The sequence below is a fragment of the Neoarius graeffei genome, chromosome 27 (assembly GCF_027579695.1).
Source record: "Neoarius graeffei isolate fNeoGra1 chromosome 27, fNeoGra1.pri, whole genome shotgun sequence".
Classification (NCBI taxonomy): Eukaryota; Metazoa; Chordata; class Actinopteri; order Siluriformes; family Ariidae; genus Neoarius; species Neoarius graeffei.
Genome location: NC_083595.1, coordinates 5001696 through 5022696, shown reverse-complemented (window position 1 = coordinate 5022696; position 21001 = coordinate 5001696). Strand labels below are relative to the sequence as shown.

Below are 21001 nucleotides of genomic sequence, written 5' to 3'. Positions count from 1 at the left end.
GCCTGGATAAAGGACTTTCTTACCAAACGGCCCCAGACTGTGAGACTTGGCCCCCACTTCTCCACCCACACGTTGAGCACTGGCTCTCCACAGGGCTGTGTGCTGAGCCCCCTCCTGTACTGCCTCTACACCCACTACTGTAGTTCGACCCACAACAACAACCTTATCGTCAAATTTGCTGACGACACCACAGTGGTCGGACTCATCTCAAAGGGAGACGAGGCAGCCTACAGAGAGGAGGTCCTGAAGTTGGCAGCCTGGTGTTCAGAGAATAACCTCGCTCTGAACACCAAGAAAACCTAAGAGCTTATCGTTGACTTCAGGAAGCACAGAACCGACCTAGCCCCCCTTTACATAAACAACGAGTATGTGGAGAGGGTCCACACCTTCCAGTTTCTCGGCGTCCTCATCTCTGCCGACATCTCCTGGTCAGTAAACATTACAGCAGTCATTAAGAAGGCTCAGCAGCGGCTACACTTCCTGAGAGTCCTCAGGAAGTACAACCTAAACTCCAACCTGCTGCTGACCTTCTACCGCTCATCCATTGAGAGCCTGCTGACGTACTGTATTACAGTATGGTACGGCAGCTGCACTGCTGCAGACAGGGAGAGGCTCCAGAGAGTAGTAAAGGCAGCACAGAAGATCATCGGCTGCCCTCTCCCCTCCCTGATGGACATTTACACCTCCCGCTGCCTTAGCAGAGCTAAGAACATTATCAAGGACCGCTCCCACCCTGGCTTTGATCTGTTCGACCTGTTGCCCTCAGGGAGGCGCTACAGGTACATCAGGACAAAAACAAATAGATTCAAAAACAGCTTCTTTCCAAAAGCCATAACCGCCCTGAACTCGGATATGCTCTGAGTTTATAGTCTAACCCCCCTGTGCAATACTTTATTTTATAATGTGACTCTCTTCGTGCAATAATTTATAATGTGCAATACTTTATAATATGACTCTCTTGTGCAATACCTCACTCCATAATGTGAAACACAACACATACGCCTCAGGACTGTGCACCTTACACCCTCACTTTTTTAAATTTTTTTTCCTCTCTACACGCTGTTTGCACTGTTATTGGAGTTGCTTTTAATCTCATTGTACATGGGTATAGTGACAATAAAGGCATTCTGTTCTATATAACATAACGTCTTTTCTTCTTCTTGCTTTCCGTTACTGTAGTCGCTCTTTCCCGTTTCATTCGCATCCTCCATTTTTCTCTCCTGTTTTAAATTTCATGCCTTGCATGAACAGGGAAAGCCCACCACGTGATGTTTCATGATGTAGTATCTTGTATTGTGTCATGGTGAAGCAGGAAAAAATAGCGGAGAATTTAGGGCCATGTGGAGATAAATTCACTAATTGTTCTTTTTTTTTTTAAACTAATAAAATTGGAAGTCTGTGATTCAAATTCAGTAGCTTTCGTTCCACTAAACAAAAATAATCAGGTGTTGGGGAAATTCTTTTTATGACCTACACTTGAAAAATCTGAAAGGCAGTGTAGCTTTAACGGTATTGTTAAATATCACAATATATGGTACCTTATGCAATTTACAGATTGTTATTATTTGCTTAAACTCACCAGTTTGTGGCCAGTCGGAGCCCAGGCGAGGTACTGAACCTCATGCGGGATATCTGTATTGAGCAACTTTCTGAACAAAAACAAAGTGATATTTATACTGTACGTGAGGTCAGATATGAAGCTCGTGAGACAAACAAACACCTTGTTGATAAAATTGGATATACGGCGCTGTGTGATGGATTGACAGAGTTCAATCGTTCGTTCATCCTTAGCAACTGCCTGGTCAGGTTCAAATGAGATCATTAGCTTATTTCTCCATTTGAGACCAATTATGAACTGGAGTGATGTAGCTGTACTGTAAAATAGGCCACGCCTACTTCAGGTTTAAATCAGAATCCAGATATTTGGAGCAGTATATCATAGACACTGAAAGTCTGATTTCAAGTCCTTTTTTTTTTCCAGACATACATTTTGTAGAGCGTATACGTCATGGGTTGACAGGATATTCAGACACAGTTTAATTTCGTACATGAGGTGATCACACGAAAAGAGTTTTGTACTGTAAAGGCATTTTTGTTGCTACGATGATGAATATAATTCTTATCACAAATCTCATTCTGATCTGATAAAAGTCACAGACCCATTCTCCCGGTCGTAGATTGCGTAAGTCGCAGTAAATGAGTGTCTCCAAATCTGCAAGAGAACAGAAGGTCTTGCGTAAGTCTAAGTGCTTACAACAGCAAAAGTGCACGTGGATCATTAATGCGTTCAACACACTGCACCTTTGAGTAGTTCGTCAGTAAACACACGAACTTGCGGTCGGCTGACACCATGTAATCAAAGGCATTAAAGTAGTCCTGTGATAGAGAGCACACACACACACACACACACACACACACACACACACACACACTTATTACAATGAGGTGCAGTTTTAGCTGTTATTAAAGTTCATGTCCAATACAGAGTACAGAAATATAAAAATGCTCTCACATTCACACAAAATGCTCTAGTTTTCATGCAAACTGGTCACTAATAAAGCTCTCGTGCACACGAAACCTTCACATTCACACAAAACACACAAACCGTTCACACATTCGCACAAAAAATTCGGATCCGATCTATCTTACAAGCGTCTGTCCCAGAAACTTCTCTCCCGTCTCTGAAGACACGTTAAACAATAAGACCGATTCGTCTGGCGTGCTGTGGAGATACTCATGATCTGTTCAAGAAATCAATCAAACAAACAAACAAACAAATTAGTCAGTTTGGGATCCAACTTTTTTCTGAAACATGTCGAAATCCTTATACACCTGACTTTAAAGGCAGACTTATACCCAGACCATTTAACAAAATATCAGAATCAGGCTTTTATTAAAAAAAAAGTATATAAATTAAACCCCAAACTGTCATAACTCCACAAAGGTGATGGAGGAGACACCACTGTGGGGAGATTTACACGATAAATTTTATTAGCGCTAGACTTCCATTACACGTGTGTAAAACTAGCATTGTGGCACCAGTGGAAAAACTAACCATCTGGGATAAGTTAGTTGATATAAAAATAAACAAACAGTCATAAATAACGTATTTAACCAACGATTTGAATTACAACACAGTTGTTGTTTGTTTCTTGTTGGCGTGGCCTGTCCGGTGGGTTTTTTTTTGCAATGAGAAACAGTAATAGACACAAATTCAATTAAATAACACACTAATCCGTGTGAAATCTGGTTGTTTGATTTCCGCATTACGTACTCGGATTTGTTTTCAGACTCGATTAGCAAATCAAGCTAACCGTACGAGCAACGTACACTCACCGGAAGCACCAACGATCTCTGCTATTTCCTTCCAAGCTTTATTTTTCTTCCTGATGTCTCTGTGCGCATTTAATAAGAGCTCGTGTATGACAGGAAAAGATGAAACCGTGCTTTTAAAGGAGAACTGAAGGGAAATTTTTTTATTATTTTATTTATTTTATTATGAACATTACATGCGGGGTACCACAGGGGTCAATATTAGGTCCGAAATTATTCATAATATATATCAATGACATATGTACAATTTCGCAAGTACTGAAATTTGTTTTGTTTGCAGATGACACCAATATTTTTTGTTCCGGTGAGAATTTGCAGCAGACTTTAGAGATAATCACAACTGAAATAAATAAACTAAAACTATGGTTTGACAAAAATAAATTATCATTAAATCTAAGCAAAACAAAGATTATGTTGTTTGGGAGACACAAAATAGATTGTAATGTAGAATTGATAATAGACAATACTAAGATAGAAATGGTACAGGAAATTAAATTTCTTGGTGTGATTTTGGATCCTAAAGTCTGCTGGAAACCTCATGTAGGATACGTACGAGCAAAACTGGCAAAGTGCTCGGCAATTCTGTGGAAAACAAAATATATTCTTGATTGCAAATCTTTGCGTACTCTATATTACTCATTATTTTTGCCATATCTGACTTATTGTGTCGAAGTCTGGGGAAACACCTACAAAACCACTCTGCAGCAGATATGTACAATACAGAAAAGAGCAATAAGGACAATAAACAAAACAGGATACAGAGAACATACAAACTCACGATTCATAAATCACACATGTTGAAATTTATGGATCTGGTCAAATTCAGAACAGCACAAATAATGTACAAAGCAAGAAATAATCTATTGCCGAAAAATATACAAGGAGTGTTTAGTGAGCGAGAGGGGGGATATAATCTAAGGGGAGACCTAAATTTTAAAAAACCAAAGGTTCGAACAAATATGAAAAGCATGTGCGTATCGAGCTGTGGGGTGACTTTATGGAACAGACTGGAGACAGAAATAAAACAAAGTGCAAATATAAATCTGTTTAAAAAAAGGTACAAAAAATATTTTTAAACAAGTATATAGAAGAGGAAGTATGTTAACGGAGGATGATGAGGGATAAATAGAATAGGGTTGATTGTTATATTAGAACTAACTTAGTATATGGTATATATTTATTTATGGGGATAGATATCTTCATATTTACAGGGATAGGTATGTAGTAGGTATTTATTTTTGTAATTATATTTTTATATAGATATTTATGAAGTGTATATATGGTATAAAGTATATATATATTTTTGTAATTATATATTTATATAGATATTTATGAAGTGTATATATGGAATGAAGTATATATTTAATTTTGTAACTAAATATTTATATGGATATTTGGATATTTATGAAGTGTATGTGTATGTGTGTATGTGTATATATATGTGTGTATGTGTATATATATGTGTGTGTGTGTGTGTGTGTGTGTGTGTGTGTGTGTGTGTGTATATGTATGTATGTATATATATGCATATGTATATATGTGTGTGTATATATATATATATATAATATGTGTGTGTGTATGTATATATATGGATACGGTATGTAGTATATATTTATTTTTGTAATTATATATTTATATAGATATTCATGAAGTGTATATATGGTACATATTTTTATAAGTGTATTAATGTAGTTTGGATTTCGGGGTAGTTAAAAAGGGGTGGGAAATTAAAAAAAAGTATTGTACTTCTTCCCACTCCTTTTTCGAACAATGTGCGGTGTATTGTAATGTCTTAGCTCTTTATGTTATTTTATTTATTTTATTTTTGTCACTTTTTTCATTTTCTTTCTTTTGTATGTACAAATAGTTACATACATTTTTATACATGTTCGAAAATAAATAAATTAATTCATTCATTCACTCATTCATTATTAAAATTCTATTCATCTCATTTTATTAGATATCAGAATGCATGTTTGATCGCTATTTTGTCGCTGCTATAGCAAGTTCTGAGTTTTTGAAATATGCTCTGTAATATATCAGTCCACATGTCAAAGCAATGGCCGTAAACGAGATTCATTGAGACCTGTGCGAGACATCGTAGGACGGAAGTAAAGCGTACAGTGGAGATCAAAGTGACCGACATCTGCCAACGTTGTCAAAAGACGCGCGCGCCCTGTTTCGAATGCTGATGTAATCAAGCCGGAAGTTTTGTTTGTTTTGATAGCAATCAGGAAAGTTTGAAAAAAGGAGGCAGTAATCGTCCTTTAAACTCGTTTTTGTGCAATATTTCGTTTGGAAAACAGTTTTCAAAATGGCGGCACTGACACCTGGCTGACACTTGACGTTTCGAAGTCTCGCACAAGTCTCGTAAGGATAAGCGACGCCTGCCGTGGACCAAACGAACTAAATTCAACACGGCTAAAAACCAAATAGGCCGATAAATATAATATTTAACTGCAATTAGTTGCCAATACGAGTCATGATATAAGGTTACTAAAACTGAAAACGTAATTGAATAACACGTTAATTAAGAAATAAAGCAAGTTTAAAAATGACTTCAGTTCCCCTTTAAGTTCTTCCATTTAAGCATCAAACAGGAAATGGGAGCTAATTGCAGGTAAGAACTGTGGGGCGGGGAACTGAAGAAACATAACGTCAGTTTCGAAAATCTCAGTCAAACTGTCACTTACTTGCATGTTGAGCTATACAGCTTAAACACTGAGGTTTGGGAACCAGATAAGCTGCGTGTGTTTATATATACACTATATTGCCAAAAGTATTTGCTCACCTGCCTTGACTCACATATGAGCTTAAGTGACATCCCATTCCTAATCCATAGGGTTCAATATGACGTCGGTCCACCCTTTGCAGCTAGAACAGCTTCAACTCTTCTGGGAAGGCTGTCCACAAGGTTTAGGAGTGTGTTTATGGGAATTTTTGACCATTCTTCCAGAAGCGCATTTGTGAGGTCACACACTGATGTTGGACGAGAAGGCCCGGCTCTCAGTCTCCGCTCTAATTCATCCCAAAGGTGTTCTATCGGGTTGCAGGCCAGTCAAGTTCATCCACACCAGACTCTGTCATCCATGTCTTTATGGACCTTGCTTTGTGCACTGGTGCACAGTCATGTTGGAAGAGGAAGGGGCCAGCTCCAAACTGTAAAAACAGTCTAGGTGCTTGATTTTATACACCTGTGGCCATGGAAGTGATTGGAACACCTGATTCCGATAATTTGGATGGGTGAGCAAATACTTTTGGCAATATAGTGTATGTGTGTGTTGTGGAGAACTTGGCCTGCTCACCGGAGATCCAGCGCATGTTATATGCTTTGGCTCTGATGGTGCTGTTGAAGACATCACGAAGGGTAAAAGTCCTCTTGGTTTCTACTGGTTTCTTCTCTGTGGAACCACACACACAAAACTTTGCCTGACAAGTGTGTAAGAAGTGACAACGTATACTGTGCATTTGTGTATTTAATAGCGCCACCATTTGAGCACGTGTCTAAATTTATGGCTAGATTTCCAAACTGTAATCACCGTATATAAAACTGCGGCTTTGAATAATCAACGTTGGTTTGGGGCCAAATGAATCTCGGGTCAAAGTTTAGCCACACAGTGAATAAATCATCCTTTAAAAAGCGGGCTGCATCCCAAATGGCTCACTAATAGAGACTTTGTAAAGTGAACAAGCCATTAGAGTGCACGGAGTGCGGTTATATAGGGAATTAGATGATCGTTTGTAAATCATTGGCAGACGCGACAATCGAAACATGAGTGAGTGCTGAAGGAAGCAGGAGTTTGCAAGAAAATTGTGCTCAAGTGAGTGACATGCTAGAGGGAAAAGGGGTTTCTGTGCAGCTGGGGAGTATACACTCTAAAAGTAACTGCATTACTGCAAGTCCTGCAAAAAAAAGGTGAGATGTTTATCTAGCAAGGACTTTGCTTTATCGACAAAATAAAACCACAGTGACAGAGGAAATGAGACAAAACTGTCTGGAACATTACTCTCTAAAGTTTTGTAAACTACAAAAAAAAGACATTTTAATTTGTACTTGACTGGACTGGAAAGTATTCCACCTACCGGTAAGATAGAGAGCCGTTGGTACAGCGATCACAGTGACCACCACAAGCACGCCCAAAACGCAGAGGAGTATCTTCCCCACAGACTGAAATAAAAAAACCCTGACATTTATTATCAGCGCACACACAAGACTTCTGGACCGTTTTGAGTGTGTGTGTGTGTGTGTAAATTAAAAAAAATAGAGGAAGTAACAGAATCTAGTTCCCAATAACAGATTCATAATAAAAAAAACTTAGTATGTTCCATCACCATCACAGTAAATTATGACTGAGTGTTGTACACAGACTTGAAATACAAGACAAGGCACTCAGTGTCTGTCCAAACGTTCTGTTATTCATCACACATTAACCCGTTTTACTAATCTAACACCATCCCATGCGTAAAACAGGCACGTTAATATAGTGAGCGACAGTGAGCACTCACACTGCTGATTTCACTCGAATAGCACTCATTTGTGCTGTTAAAGTTAATTCAACAATTCTCATATGAACACTAATTAACCCTTTCATGCACGGTAGTTTAATACAAACTATTATCAGGAGTTCTGTTCTCAACTCTGCACCATTCTCACAGTGAGAACAGAGCACATGTCCAGTGGCGTGTTCCTCCACGTGGGCAGGAATATTGTTACTGTTCAAAATGAGTTCAGTTTAGAAACAAAGAGAACATCAAAAGTCAGATAACATGCAAATTTAATTTATCAAATTAATTTATCAGAATAAAACAGTTGTAGATGGATGGATGGATGGATGGATGGATGGATGGATGGATGGATGGATGGATGGATGGATGGATGGAGGTACTTTATTGATCCCCAAGGAGAAATTTCATGCATGGGCTTATTTAATAATAATGGAACGTCCATGAAAGACTAAATTAGTGCCCATCTGTTGGAACATTAATCAATCTGTTTAATCTAATGCCATTAATTTACAATATTTAATTCAACTGTTTACTGGGGAAATGAGACGCGATGCTGAAAACAGGCTGATGTTGGAAAGGGAATATGATTCAGTTTCAAGCCACTCACAAATAACAGCTTATTGTATTTGAGCAAAGTGAAATATTCCCCAAATTCCATTGGGGCTGCGTTTCAAACCGCACACTACCTTTACTAAACACTGCACGATTAAAATGCTGGGTTAGTTTTAACCGAGTCGCTGGGTTTAGCCCAATTTTCTAGTGAATGTGTTCAACTAGAGTTCGTTTGGCTTTTCATTTCCTCTTCCAAGTAATCCCAAAACGACCAATCACTGACCGCTATCGTTCCTAATTGGAGATCTCATCTCATCATCTGTAGCCGCTTTATCCTGTTCTACAGGGTCGCAGGCAAGCTGGAGCCTATCCCAGCTGACTACGGGCGAAAGGCGGGGTTCACCCTGGACAAGTCGCCAGGTCATCACAGGGCTGACACATAGACACAGACAACCATTCACACTCACATTCACACCTACGCTCAATTTAGAGTCACCAGTTAACCTAACCTGCATGTCTTTGGACTGTGGGGGAAACCGGAGCACCCGGAGGAAACCCACGCGGACACGGGGAGAACATGCAAACTCTGCACAGAAAGGCCCTCGCCGGCCACGGGGCTCGAACCCGGACCTTCTTGCTGTGAGGCGACAGCGCTAACCACTACACCACCGTGCCGCCCCTAATTGGAGATATTTACAATAATAAACGCAAGTTACTCAGTCCATAACCGTTTACTTTGTGTCTATTTTCTGACGCCTCACAACCACTGCTTTGTTTATTGAGTAACATAAATGACAGAATGTTCTAAAATACATTACAGGTGTTTAGCAGACGCTCTTATCCAGAGCAACATACAACAAACCTGGAGCAGTTAGGGGTTAGATGCCTTGAAGGGCACTTCAAGCGTTCCAGCTGGTCCAGGGAATTGAACCAGCAGCCTTTTGGTCCCAAAGCTGCTTCTCTAACCTTTTGGCCATGGTTTCCCCCATAAACACTAGTCTGTGGTGCCGTGACCTGAAACGACTAGCCAAGTCTAGTCAAGTCAAATTTATTTGTATAGCGCTTTTAACAACAGACATTGTCGCAAAGCAGCTTTACAGAAATTTAAAGGCTTTAAACATGAGCTAATTTCATCCCTAATTTATCGCCAATGATGAAGCCTGTGGTGACAATGGCAAAGAAAAACTCCCGCAGATGACATGAAGAACCAGACTCAAAAGGGAACCCATCCTCATCTGGGTGATAACAGATAGGGTGGTTATAAACAACTCGCTTCTATAACCATGTCCTATAACTGTGAAAACAGGAAATTCATTCTAGTTTGAACACGAAGAAGTTCTAAACTGTTCATCGATGGAAACTTGCGTGTGAAACTGTTCATGACAACTGCAGTCCTAAAGTTAGCGAGTCAACTGAAGCCCTCGGGCATAAAAGCATTACTGTAAGCGTCCACAGTGTCTTCTATAGCAAGTGCGACTTTCGACTGTCCGTATGGGGCCGAACTCTATAGGAGCGATGTGATGAGACTCCCGCCAGAAGTAGGGCGTCGGGATGGATCGGGCAGATGACTTTTCGCCGAAATAACTTGTAATCTTCTATCTTCCATCCTGACACAGCTCTGTTCTAATCTAAAGTGTCTTCAGGTAATCTTCCTTCTGCATGCAATACATCCTGGTGGACAAATATTTAAACGATAATGGCTATTCAATGAATATGCAAATGAGTTGTAATCTGGTTACCTTTAGCTTTTATATATATATATATATATATATATATATATATATATATATATATACACACACACACTACCGTTCAAAAGTTTGGGGTCACTTTGAAATGTGCTTATTTTTGAAAGAAAAGCACTGTTCTTTTCAATGAAGATCACTTTAAACTAATCAGAAATCCACTCTATACATTGCTAATGTGGTAAATGACTATTCTAGCTGCAAATGTGTGGTTTTTGGTGCAATATCTCCATAGGTGTATAGAGGCCCATTTCCAGCAACTCTCACTCCAGTGTTCTAATGGTACAATGTGTTTGCTCATTGCCTCAGAAGGCTAATGGATGATTAGAAAACCCTTGTACAATCATGTTAGCACAGCTGAAAACAGTTGAGCTCTTTAGAGAAGCTATAAAACTGACCTTCCTTTGAGCAGATTGAGTTTCTGGAGCATCACATTTGTGGGGTCGATTAAATGCTCAAAATGGCCAGAAAAATGTCTCGACTATATTTTCTATTCATTTTACAACTTATGGTGGTAAATAGGGCGGCACGGTGGTGTAGTGGTTAGTGCTGTCGCCTCACAGCAAGAAGGTCCTGGGTTCGAGCCCCGTGGCCGGCGAGGGCCCTTCTGTGTGGAGTTTGCATGTTCTCCCTGTGTCCGCGTGGGTTTCCTCCGGGTGCTCCGGTTTCCCCCACAGTCCAAAGACATGCAGGTTAGGTTAACTGGTGACTCTAAATTGAGCGTAGGCGTGAATGTGAGTGTGAATGGTTGTCTGTGTCTATGTGTCAGCCCTGTGATGACCTGGTGACTTGTCCAGGGTGTACCCCGCCTTTCGCCCGTAGTCAGCTGGGATAGGATCCAGCTCGCCTGTGACCCTGTAGAACAGGATAAAGCGGCTAGAGATAATGAGATGAGATGAGATGGTGGTAAATAAAAGTGTGACTTTTCATGGAAAACACAAAATTGTCTGGGTGACCCCAAACTTTTGAACGGTTTTATATATATATATATATATATATATATATATATATATATTTATTTTCACATCCTAATCCAATCTCACACTAGACCCAGTGCTGGGGTTCAGAATTTATTCCAATGATTTTTAGATTACTTTTTTTTAAATAAGCAATCTATAACAAATAGTACATGTAGTTGTTCAGCTGTCTCACACACACACACACACACACACACAAGTAGCCTGTAATGTAGTACACATCTTGGATGCACGCTTGGCAACTAAAAGCAGCGTGCGCTTTAACCCTGTAGCGTCTTCTACAGCAAGTGCGACTTTCGACTGGGGCCGAAACTCTACAGGAGCGATGTGATGAGACTCTCGCCAGAAGTAGGGCGTCAGGATGGATCGGGCAGACAACTTTCCGGAAGAAATAACTTCTCATTATCTGTAGCCGCTTTATCCTGTTCTACAGGGTCGCAGGCGAGCTGGAGCCTATCCCAGCTGACTACGGGTGAAAGGCGGGGTACACCCTGGACAAGTCGCCAGGTCATCACAGGGCTGACACATAGACACAGACAACCATTCACACTCACATTCACACCTACGCTCAATTTAGAGTCACCAGTTAACCTAACCTGCTGGGGTTCAGAATTGATTCCAATGATTTTTAGATTGCTTATTTAAAAAAAAAAGTAATATGTAACAAATAGTAAATGTAGTTGTTCAGCTGTCTCTCACACACACACACACACACACAGCCTGTAATGTAGAACACATCTTGGATGCGCCATTGGCAACTAAAAGCAGCGCGCGCTTTAACCCTGCTTATAAAAGTGCTGCATGCCCCGGTACTGACCATTTCCGGTCGTGCGGTAACGCTGCAGATCCCCTGTTGCCCGGTAACGCTTCTGACTCCCGAGTCCGGTCCCGCGCGCGCCCGGTTTGTGCGCGAGTTTGTTCCTGAGCGGATGTGGTAACCCAGACGCGGTGATGAAGCGGACTGATTGTGTTTGTCTGTGCGTGTTAAATATTAGCTCGGTTTGGGCCGTAAAGCGACGACAATAAAATCACGACAGATTAAAGTTCGTTCGCATTAAAAGAAAGAATGAAAGGCATGCGAGGGAGGGAGCGCGCGCGCGCGCACCGCGACCACATGGGGAAGTTTGTGAGCGTTCTGGAGAAAGAAGGGACGAGCAGCAGTGGTGGCATGCATGCTTCTTCCTCCACTTCCTGCTCTCTCTCTCTCACACGCACACACTGCGACCTTAATTATATGCACGTGGGACGTTTGGAGATGTTTTGCATCAACGTTCCTTTATTTTTCACGTGATAACACGATGCACGCGCGTTTTCCTTGTTCCTGACAGCAGTGCACACGAGTTTGTTGTGACCTGCACTGCTGCCGCCTCCATCATGTTTGCACAGACTTGCATCCCGTGCCATTCAGCACCAGCGCGTGACCATAGATTGTGATATGTGGTGAAAGGAGGTCGAGTTGGGTTTGGAGAGATGGAGGGATGCATTGGAACGAAGAGGAATGAAGGCGAGCAGGAGCAAAACAGAATACATGTGCATCAAAAGATGCAAGGAGTAGACGTAAAGAAAGTCGGGGTCAACTGTGCAGGAAAATGGGGGCTGCGATAGTGAGGTGAGAAAGAGAGTGCAGGCAGGGTGGAGCAGTTGGAGAAGGATTTCGGGAGTCATTTGTGATCGGAAAGTCCCAGCAAAAGTGAAAGGTAAGATGTATAAGACAGTAGTGAGACCAGCTGTGATGTATGGATTGGAGACCGTACCCTTAACAGGAGGCAAAGTTGGAGGTGGCGGAGTTGAGGATGTTAAGGTTTGGACAGGATAAGGAACGAGCACATCAGAGGGACAGCACATGTGGAGAGCTTGGGAATGAAGCTAAGAGAGATGAGACTGAGATGGTATGGGCACATCCTGAGAAGAGATGCAGAGCATGTGGGAAGGAGAATGTTGAGGATGGAGCTGCCAGGCAAACGAAAACGAGGAAGGCCAAAGAGGAGTTACATGGATGTGGTGAAAGAGGACATGAAAGTGGCAGGTGTGGTAGAGAAGGATGTGGAAGACGGAGCAATGGAGATGAAAGATCCGCTGTGGCGACCCCTAATCGGGAGCAGCCAGAAGAAGAGGACATTAAAGTGCATATCCTGGACCAATTTAGTGTTTTTTTTTAATATGAAAGTATGTCGGGCGGCACGGTGGTGTAGTGGTTAGCGCTGTCGCCTCACAGCAAGAAGGTCTGGGTTCGAGCCCCGTGGCCGGCGAGGGCCTTTCTGTGTGGAGTTTGCATGTTCTCCCCGTGTCCGCGTGGGTTTCCTCCGGGTGCTCCGGTTTCCCCCACAGTCCAAAGACATGCAGGTTAGGTTAACTGGTGACTCTAAATTGAGCGTAGGTGTGAATGTAAGTGTGAATGGTTGTCTGCGTCTCTGTGTCAGCCCTGTGATGACCTGGCGACTTGTCCAGGGTGTACCCCGCCTTTCGCCCGTAGTCAGCTGGGATGGGCTCCAGCTTGCCTGCGACCCTGTGGAACAGGATAAAGCGGCTAGAGATGATGAGATGAGATGAGATGAAAGTATGTCTGGGGGCGTCGTGGCTCAGGTGGATAAGGCGCCATACCATAAATCCGGGGACCCGGGTTTGATTCCGGCCCGAGGTCATTTCCCGATCCCTCCCTGTCTCTCTCTCCCGCTCATTTCCTGTCTCTACACTGTCCTATCCAATAAAGGTGCAAAAAGCCCCCCAAAAATCTTAAAAATATATATATATGAAAGTATGTCCCTTTACACACTCATCCAGAAGGGTAATTTTGCACAAGGCCATCTGTCTACAGCAGAAAAAAAATAAAATAACAAAACGTGTCTGGAAAAATCCCAAGGGAGTCTGGAGCCAGATTGATCCAGATTCGTGACATCACATGTGGATCCACCAGCAGGCTGAGAGACAAACACAGGAACACCTAATTTAGAGTATAGTCTCTCTTATTTCTTACCCTAGCAACAGTCAACTTGTGAATTGCCTATTTTCTTGGTCTTTTTCTGGGCTCTGCTTGGTCCTCGGCTTCGAGGGCCTCAGTGGATGCGGCGCTTCACCTTCTGTCAGGGGAGACGAACACGGCTGGCTCCTTTCCCACTGCAAATAGTTCTCAAAGTCGTCGGGCTTTATGAAGTGAACCCCACATATGATACTGTGGTCTGTTGCATGTTGCCAGTTTTTCTGGGTGCCTCGCACGAAGCGCTCCCATTTCTCTCTCATTGTCCGGTCTTTTGGGAAACGATGAGTACTAATCCCATCAAGATTGGTGTTGCTACACTCTCCTACGATACATCCGTTAACCATTTTAATAATTACATGATAACGTTAAAGAAATTTGCAGAAAACCACCAGGTCGATTTCTCATAAACAAACCAATGCTGGCATGGGATTCAGAGGGAGACGTCCTGTATGTGACGTCACGAAAATCAATGTTTGCCGGGAAATCCAAATGCCAAGTTTTTTCAGAGGCGGACCAATTCGCCTCAAATGGCTTGATTTCAACTAAATTTTTCTGGTATTGCGCAAGGTAAAAAAATTGCACAAAATGCAAAATGTGACAGATATTTGACCAAAGTTTAATATAAAATAAGAGAATTACATTGATCTTGCTCCTAAATATACCCAAGATGTGCCCTTTAATAATGACATAGCCTCAAACGAAAGGATATTAACACACTATTACATTTAACTCATGCTCTAGGCTACTATCTAGTGCAGTGGTTCTTAACCGTTTTTGAGTCACGGACTCCTTTAAAAATCTGATGAAAGCTATGGACCCCCTTCCCCAGAAATATTCACATAAACACAACTTTGCATGCAATATGTATATATATATATTTTTTGCGGTCCGGTTTCCATCAAATCGTGAGCTCTGATTGGCTCGCAAGCAGTTGGGAATCCTACAATCTGGACCCCGGTTACGGACCTTTGGCGACTCGCTCATTCACAACAACAAACATAGTAGCAATTTTTTGTCAACATTTATTTTCACCCCTCCTAGAACTGCCACCTTATTATGGTGGAGGGGTTTGTGTGCTTGAATGATCCTAGGAGCTATGTTGTCATGGGCATTACGCCCCTGTTAGGGTCTCCCAAGGCAGGCAGGTCCTAGGTGACAGGCCAGACCAAGAGCAGTTCACCAAAACCCTTATGGATAATAATACATCAAGGACCGTGACATCGCCCGGTATGGCGCAGCCGGGGCCCCACCCTGGAGCCAGGCCCAGGGTTGGGGCTCGTATGCAAGCACTTGGTGGCCGGGCCTTTGCCCACGGGGCCCGGCCGGGCTCAGCCCGAAGCGGTGACGTGGGCCCAACCTCCTGTGGGTTCACCACCCACAGAGGTAGCCGTAGGGGGCCGGTGCAGTGTGGATTGGGTGGCAGTCGAAGGCAGGGGCCTCTACAACCTGATCCCCAAACACAGCGGTGTTGGGACATGGAATGTCACTTCACTGGGGGGGAAAGAGCCTGAGCTTGTGCGGGAGGTTGAGAGGTACCGGCTAGAGATAGTCTGGCTCACCTCCGTGCACAGCTTGGGCTCCGGAATCCAGCTCCTCGAGAGGGGCTGGACTCTCCACTTCTCTGGACTCACCCATGGTGAGTGGCGGCGGGCTGGTGTGGGCTTGCTTATAGCTCCCCAGCTCAGCTGCCATGTGTTGGAGTTTACCCCAGTGAACAAGAGGGTCGCCTCTCTGCACCTTCGGGTCGGGGAGAGGGCTCTTGCTGTTGTTTGTGCCTATGGGCCGAATAGCAGTATAAAGTATCCGGCCTTCTTGGCATCCCTGGGAGAGGTACTGAGAGGTGCTCAGACTGGGGACTCCATTGTTCTACTGGGGGACTTCAATGCTCACGTGGGTGACGACAGTGACACCTGGAGGGGCGTGATTGGGAGGAACGGCCTCCCCGATCTGAACCCGAGTGGTGTTTTGTTATTGGACTTCTGTGCTAGTCACAGTTTGTCCATAACGAACACCATGTTTGAGCATAGGGGTGTCCATAAGTGCACGTGGCACCAGGACACCTTAGGTCGGAGGTCGATGATCGACTTTGTTGTCGTTTCATCTGATCTCCGGCCCTATGTCTTGGACACTCGGGTGAAGAGAGGGGCTGAGCTGTCAACTTATCACCACCTGGTGGTGAGTTGGATCTGCTGGCAGAGGAGGAAGCTGGACAGACCTTGCAGGCCCAAATGTATGGTGAGGGTCTGCTGGGAACATCTGGCCGGGCACTCTGTCGGGGAGGTCTTTAACTCCCACCTCCGGGAGAGCTTCTCCCAGCTTCCGAGGGAGGCGGGGGACATTGAGTCTGAGTGGACCATGTTCTCTCCCTCCATTGTAGACGCAGCTGTTCGGAGCTGTGACCGCAAGGTCTCTGGTGCCTGTCATGGCAGCAATCCCCTAACCCGGTGGTGGACACCGGAAGTAAGGGATGCCGTCAAGCTGAAGAAGGAGTCCTATCGGGCCATGTTGGCCTCCGGGACTCCTGAGGCAGCTGATTGGTATCGGCAGGCCAGGTGTGCCACAGCTCGGGCAGTTGCGGAGGCAAAAACTCGGAACTGGGAGGAGTTCGGTGAGGCCATGGAGGAGGACTATCGGTCGGCCTCGAAGAAATTCTGGCAAACCGTCCGGCGCCTCAGGAGGGGGAAGCAGTACTCTGCCAACACTGTTTACAGTGCGGGTGGGGAGCTGTTGACCTCAACTGGGGACGTTGTCGGGCGGTGGAAGGAATACTTCGAGGATCTCTTCAATCGACTGTCACATCTTCCATTGAGGAAACGGAGGCTGATGACTCAGAGGTGGACTTGTTCATTACCCAAGCCAAAGTCACTGAGGTGGTTTGCAAACTCCTCGGTGGCAAGGCACCGGGGGTGGATGAGATCGGCCCTGAGTATCTCAAGTCTCTGGATGTTGTGGGGCTGTTTTGGTCTACACGCCTCTGCAACATCACGTGGCGGTCGGGGACAGTGCCTCTGGAGTGGCAGACTGGGGTGGTGGTCCCTCTTTTTAAGAAAGGAGACCAGAGAGTGTGCTCCAATTATAGGGGAATCACACTTCTCAGCCTCCCCGGGAAGGTTTACTCCAGGATACTGGAGAGGAGAATTCGGCCAATAGTTGAACCTCGGATCCAGGAGGAACAATACGGTTTTCGTCCTGGTCACGGAACACTGGACCAGCTCTATACCCTTCATAGGGTGCTCGAGGGTTCATGGGAGTTTGCCCAACCAGTCTACATGTGCTTTGTGGATCTGGAGAAGGCATTCGACCGTGTCCCTCGTGGTATTCTGTGGGGGGTGCTTCGGGAGTATGGGGTTTGGGGCTCTTTGCTAAAGGCTGTCCGGTCCCTATATGAACGGAGCAGGAGTCTGGTTCGCATTGCCAGCAGTAAGTCAGACCAGTTCCCAGTGCATGTTGGACTCCGGCAGGGCTGCCCTTTGTCACCGGTTTTGTTCATAATTTTTTTGGACAGAATTTCTAGGTGCAACCACGGGCCGGAAGGAATCCTGTTTGGGAACCACAGGATTTCATCTCTGCTTTTTGCGGATGATGTTGTCCTGTTGGCTTCTTCAAACCAGGACCTTCAGCATGCACTGGGGCAGTTTGCAGTCAAGTGTGAAGCGGCTGGGATAAGAATCAGCACCTCCAAGACCGAGGCCATGGTTCTCGACCGGAAAAGGGTGGCTTGCCCTCTCCAGGTTGGTGGAGAAGTCCTGCCTCAAGTGGAGGAGTTTAAGTATCTCGGGATCTTGTTCACGAGTGAGGGAAGGATAGAGCGTAAGATCAGCAGGCGGATCAGTGCAGCCTCCGCAGTGATGCGGTCGCTTTACCGGTCCGTTGTGGTGAAGAAGGAGCTGAGCCAAAAGGCGAAGCTCTTGATTTACCTGTCGATCTACGTTCCGACTCTCACCTATGGTCATGAGCTTTGGGTAATGACCGAAAGAACAAGATCACGGATACGAGCGGCTGAAATGAGTTTCCTTCGCAGGATGGCTGGGCGCTCCCTTAGAGATAGGGTGAGAAGCACAGTCACTTGGGAGGAGCTCGGAGTAGAGCCGCTGCTCCTCCACATCGAGAGGAATCAGCTGAGGTGGCTCAGGCATCTCTTTCGGATGCCTCCTGGATGCTTCCCTGGGGAGGTGTTCCAGGCATGTCCCCCCGGGAGGAGGCCCCGGGGAAGACCCAGGACACACTGGAGGGACTGTCTCTCGGCTGGCCTGGGAACGCCTCGGTGTTCTTCCTGAGGAGCTGGCCGAGGTGTCTGGGGAAAGGGAAGTTTGGGCTTCCATGCTCAGACTGCTGCCTCCGTGACCCGGCCCCGGATAAGCGGACGAAGATGAGACAAGACATTTATTTTCACATTTCTCAGTATAAATAGCATTAATTTTACAGCATGGTGATAACGACAGTGTTCACAACGAAAGCAAGTTTTACTACCCTGATGAAGACGAAATAAAAGAAAACATTTCAGGAGAAAGCTGAAAACCTGTTGCTAATGCCAAGCAAATCCAGCAGTTTATTGAGGAGCAAAGGGCATAAAATACAACAAAAAAGACGACCTACAACCTCAATGTCTTTGGGAAGTTCTGTCGAAACCTAAATGAAGGTCGAAAGGTGGAAGACATACCTGGCGAAGAACTAAACGGGTGGCATGGTGGTGTAAATGGTTAGCACGGTCGCCTCACAGCAAGAAGGTTCTGGGTTCGAGCTCAGCGGCCGGCGAGGGCCTTTCTGTGTGGAGTTTGCATGTTCTTGCCATGTCTGCGTGGGTTTCCTCTGGGTGCTCTGGTTTCCTCCACAGTTCAGACATGTGGTTAGGTTAATATGGGACGGCCTTGGCCTAACTCCCAACTGCTCCCCGGGCACTGTTAGCATGGCTGCCCACTGCTGTGGGTATGTGTGTGTGCTCATTGTGCATGTGTGTGTTCACTGCTTCAGATGGGTTAAATGCAGAGAGGAATTTCACAAGTGTGTGATGAATAAAGTTGCTTTCTTTCTAAACATGTTGCTGTGCAACTTTTTCATGTCCGCAACAAAGAAAAATGGCGATGTGTACGAGCTGTCCTCGCTCACGTCTTTCCAGAGAAGTATCCAGCGCTATCTGAATCAGTCCGGCTCGAAACTAAATATCTTCACGGACCCTGAGTTCAACAAGTCAAGAGAAGGCCTTGTGGCCTGTAAACAGCAGTTGGTCGAGGTTTTTGCGAAGGGAAACCGTCCATAAGCAGGGCATGTTTTTGACAAGCTTGTAGCAGGCTAGTTCTAAATATGGTTGCCCTTTCGGGCGCTCTCATTTTCTGTTAGAATTTGGTAAAGAAAAAAAATATATATATTATTTACCAGCTTAAGGTCGGTCTGTACCGTGAAATACCATGACCTTGGCCCAGAGGCCTCGGTCAGTTTTTTCAAGACCTCGGTCATGGTATTTCACGATACGGACCTCCCAGCTGGTAAATAATATATATGTACTTTATTTATCGAGATTTTATTGTCTCATACATATGACATACACAAAGTATTAGTACTACTACTACTACGACATCTCTCGTTATCTACTTTATTTCCATGAGAAGGTTGTTGTTTGCCTTGAATAAGAATATGAAACTAGAGTGGTCTTTGACAAGGTGACACGCATGTCATCTTTGACATCCAACCTATTTCAACTTTTCATTCTGATAGAAACAAGTGCTGAAAACCCTGATTCACAAAGGTATGTGGTAGCAAAGGGAATCAGAGCACTCATAGCTCACTTTACCAGATGAGGATAGGCTTGGGTCAATGCACACCAGAATTCTCCAAGACTCTTCAAGTTGAATTAGTTTCGTAACATTCCCTTTGTCCTCTGGTCAATGAGGTCATCTTTGGCAAGGTCTTCATCACTGATGCAGTCTGTGTCGGCTAAGAAAGGATTACGTATCCATGTTTCAACCTTAAGGTTACCCGAGCCAAAGTAACTTTTGAAAGAGTTCTGCAGAGTATCCAAATGTCTGCAGAGAAGCTGACACAGCATTGTTGCTTTCACTTCCATCCTGCTGAAGCACTTCTTCTGACATTGGAAAGTTTGTGTAGTTGTTTGCCTCCAACCTCCTCTTCCACAGTGGCAGCTTGGCCAGAAAAGCTTTCATTCTTTCAGCAGCATCCATAATGGTGACTTCATGGCCTTGAATCGAAAGATTTACCTCATTCATTTGGCCAAAGATATCCGCCAAGTAGGCCAAGCCATGAATGAACTCCTCACTGTCAAATTGTTCTGAGAGTGGGCTTTCTTATATGACAGCAGTGACGAGAAAACACAAATTCATAAGCACGACAGAATGACTGACAAAAAGACATCGACAGCTAGGGAGACGAACTGTTGAACAAACCTTCATAGACAGACAAGCAGATACAGTCTGATTGGTTTTTCACGACACTTGTACATGCATTTCTCCATACTGCACCCTTATGCACACTGCACACACGTCACTTTTCAGCCAGCCACACTTGAAAAAAATTGTGGTCAATTAATCCTCACCAGTATATGAGAAGATAATCAAGCCGTGATAAACCGTGGAAAATGAGAATTATCACTTGCTCTTATGGAGTGGCACAAGATGGCGGGTGTGCAGAGAATGATGACACACGTTTAAATGGTAAACATGGGGCCAACAGCAAGTCAAGAGACGCCTAGCGGTCGGCATTGTAAGTAGTGGCTGGGTGCGTTTTCTTTCAAGCAGTGGCAGGATGCATTGTCTTTTATTTTTTTCAATGGGAAACCGTTGATTGGGACAAGGGCTGTATAGCGAATATAAATGTTAATTTTTATCTGATCCTCACGGATCCCCTGAAACCCGTCCATGGACCCCAGGTTAAGAACCCCTGATCTAGTGAATTCTTTG

The 21001-nt window shown here is 44.3% G+C and overlaps 1 protein-coding gene across 1 annotated transcript in view; it reads right to left on the bottom strand.

Annotated features, from left to right (window-relative positions):
- Nucleotides 1-12094, bottom strand: part of dpp4 (dipeptidyl-peptidase 4) — a 33838-nt gene extending 21744 nt beyond the window's left edge. Inside the window, exons 1-7 of the mRNA XM_060911987.1 lie at nt 11931-12094; nt 7417-7501; nt 6639-6734; nt 2650-2741; nt 2302-2376; nt 2160-2212; nt 1580-1649 (exon numbers count right to left, since the gene is read on the bottom strand). Coding sequence (XP_060767970.1) covers nt 1580-1649; nt 2160-2212; nt 2302-2376; nt 2650-2741; nt 6639-6734; nt 7417-7501; nt 11931-11933 — 474 coding nt within the window. The 5' untranslated portion in view covers nt 11934-12094. The remainder of the gene's footprint in view (nt 1-1579; nt 1650-2159; nt 2213-2301; nt 2377-2649; nt 2742-6638; nt 6735-7416; nt 7502-11930) is intronic.
- Nucleotides 12095-21001: the final 8907 nt, after the last annotated feature.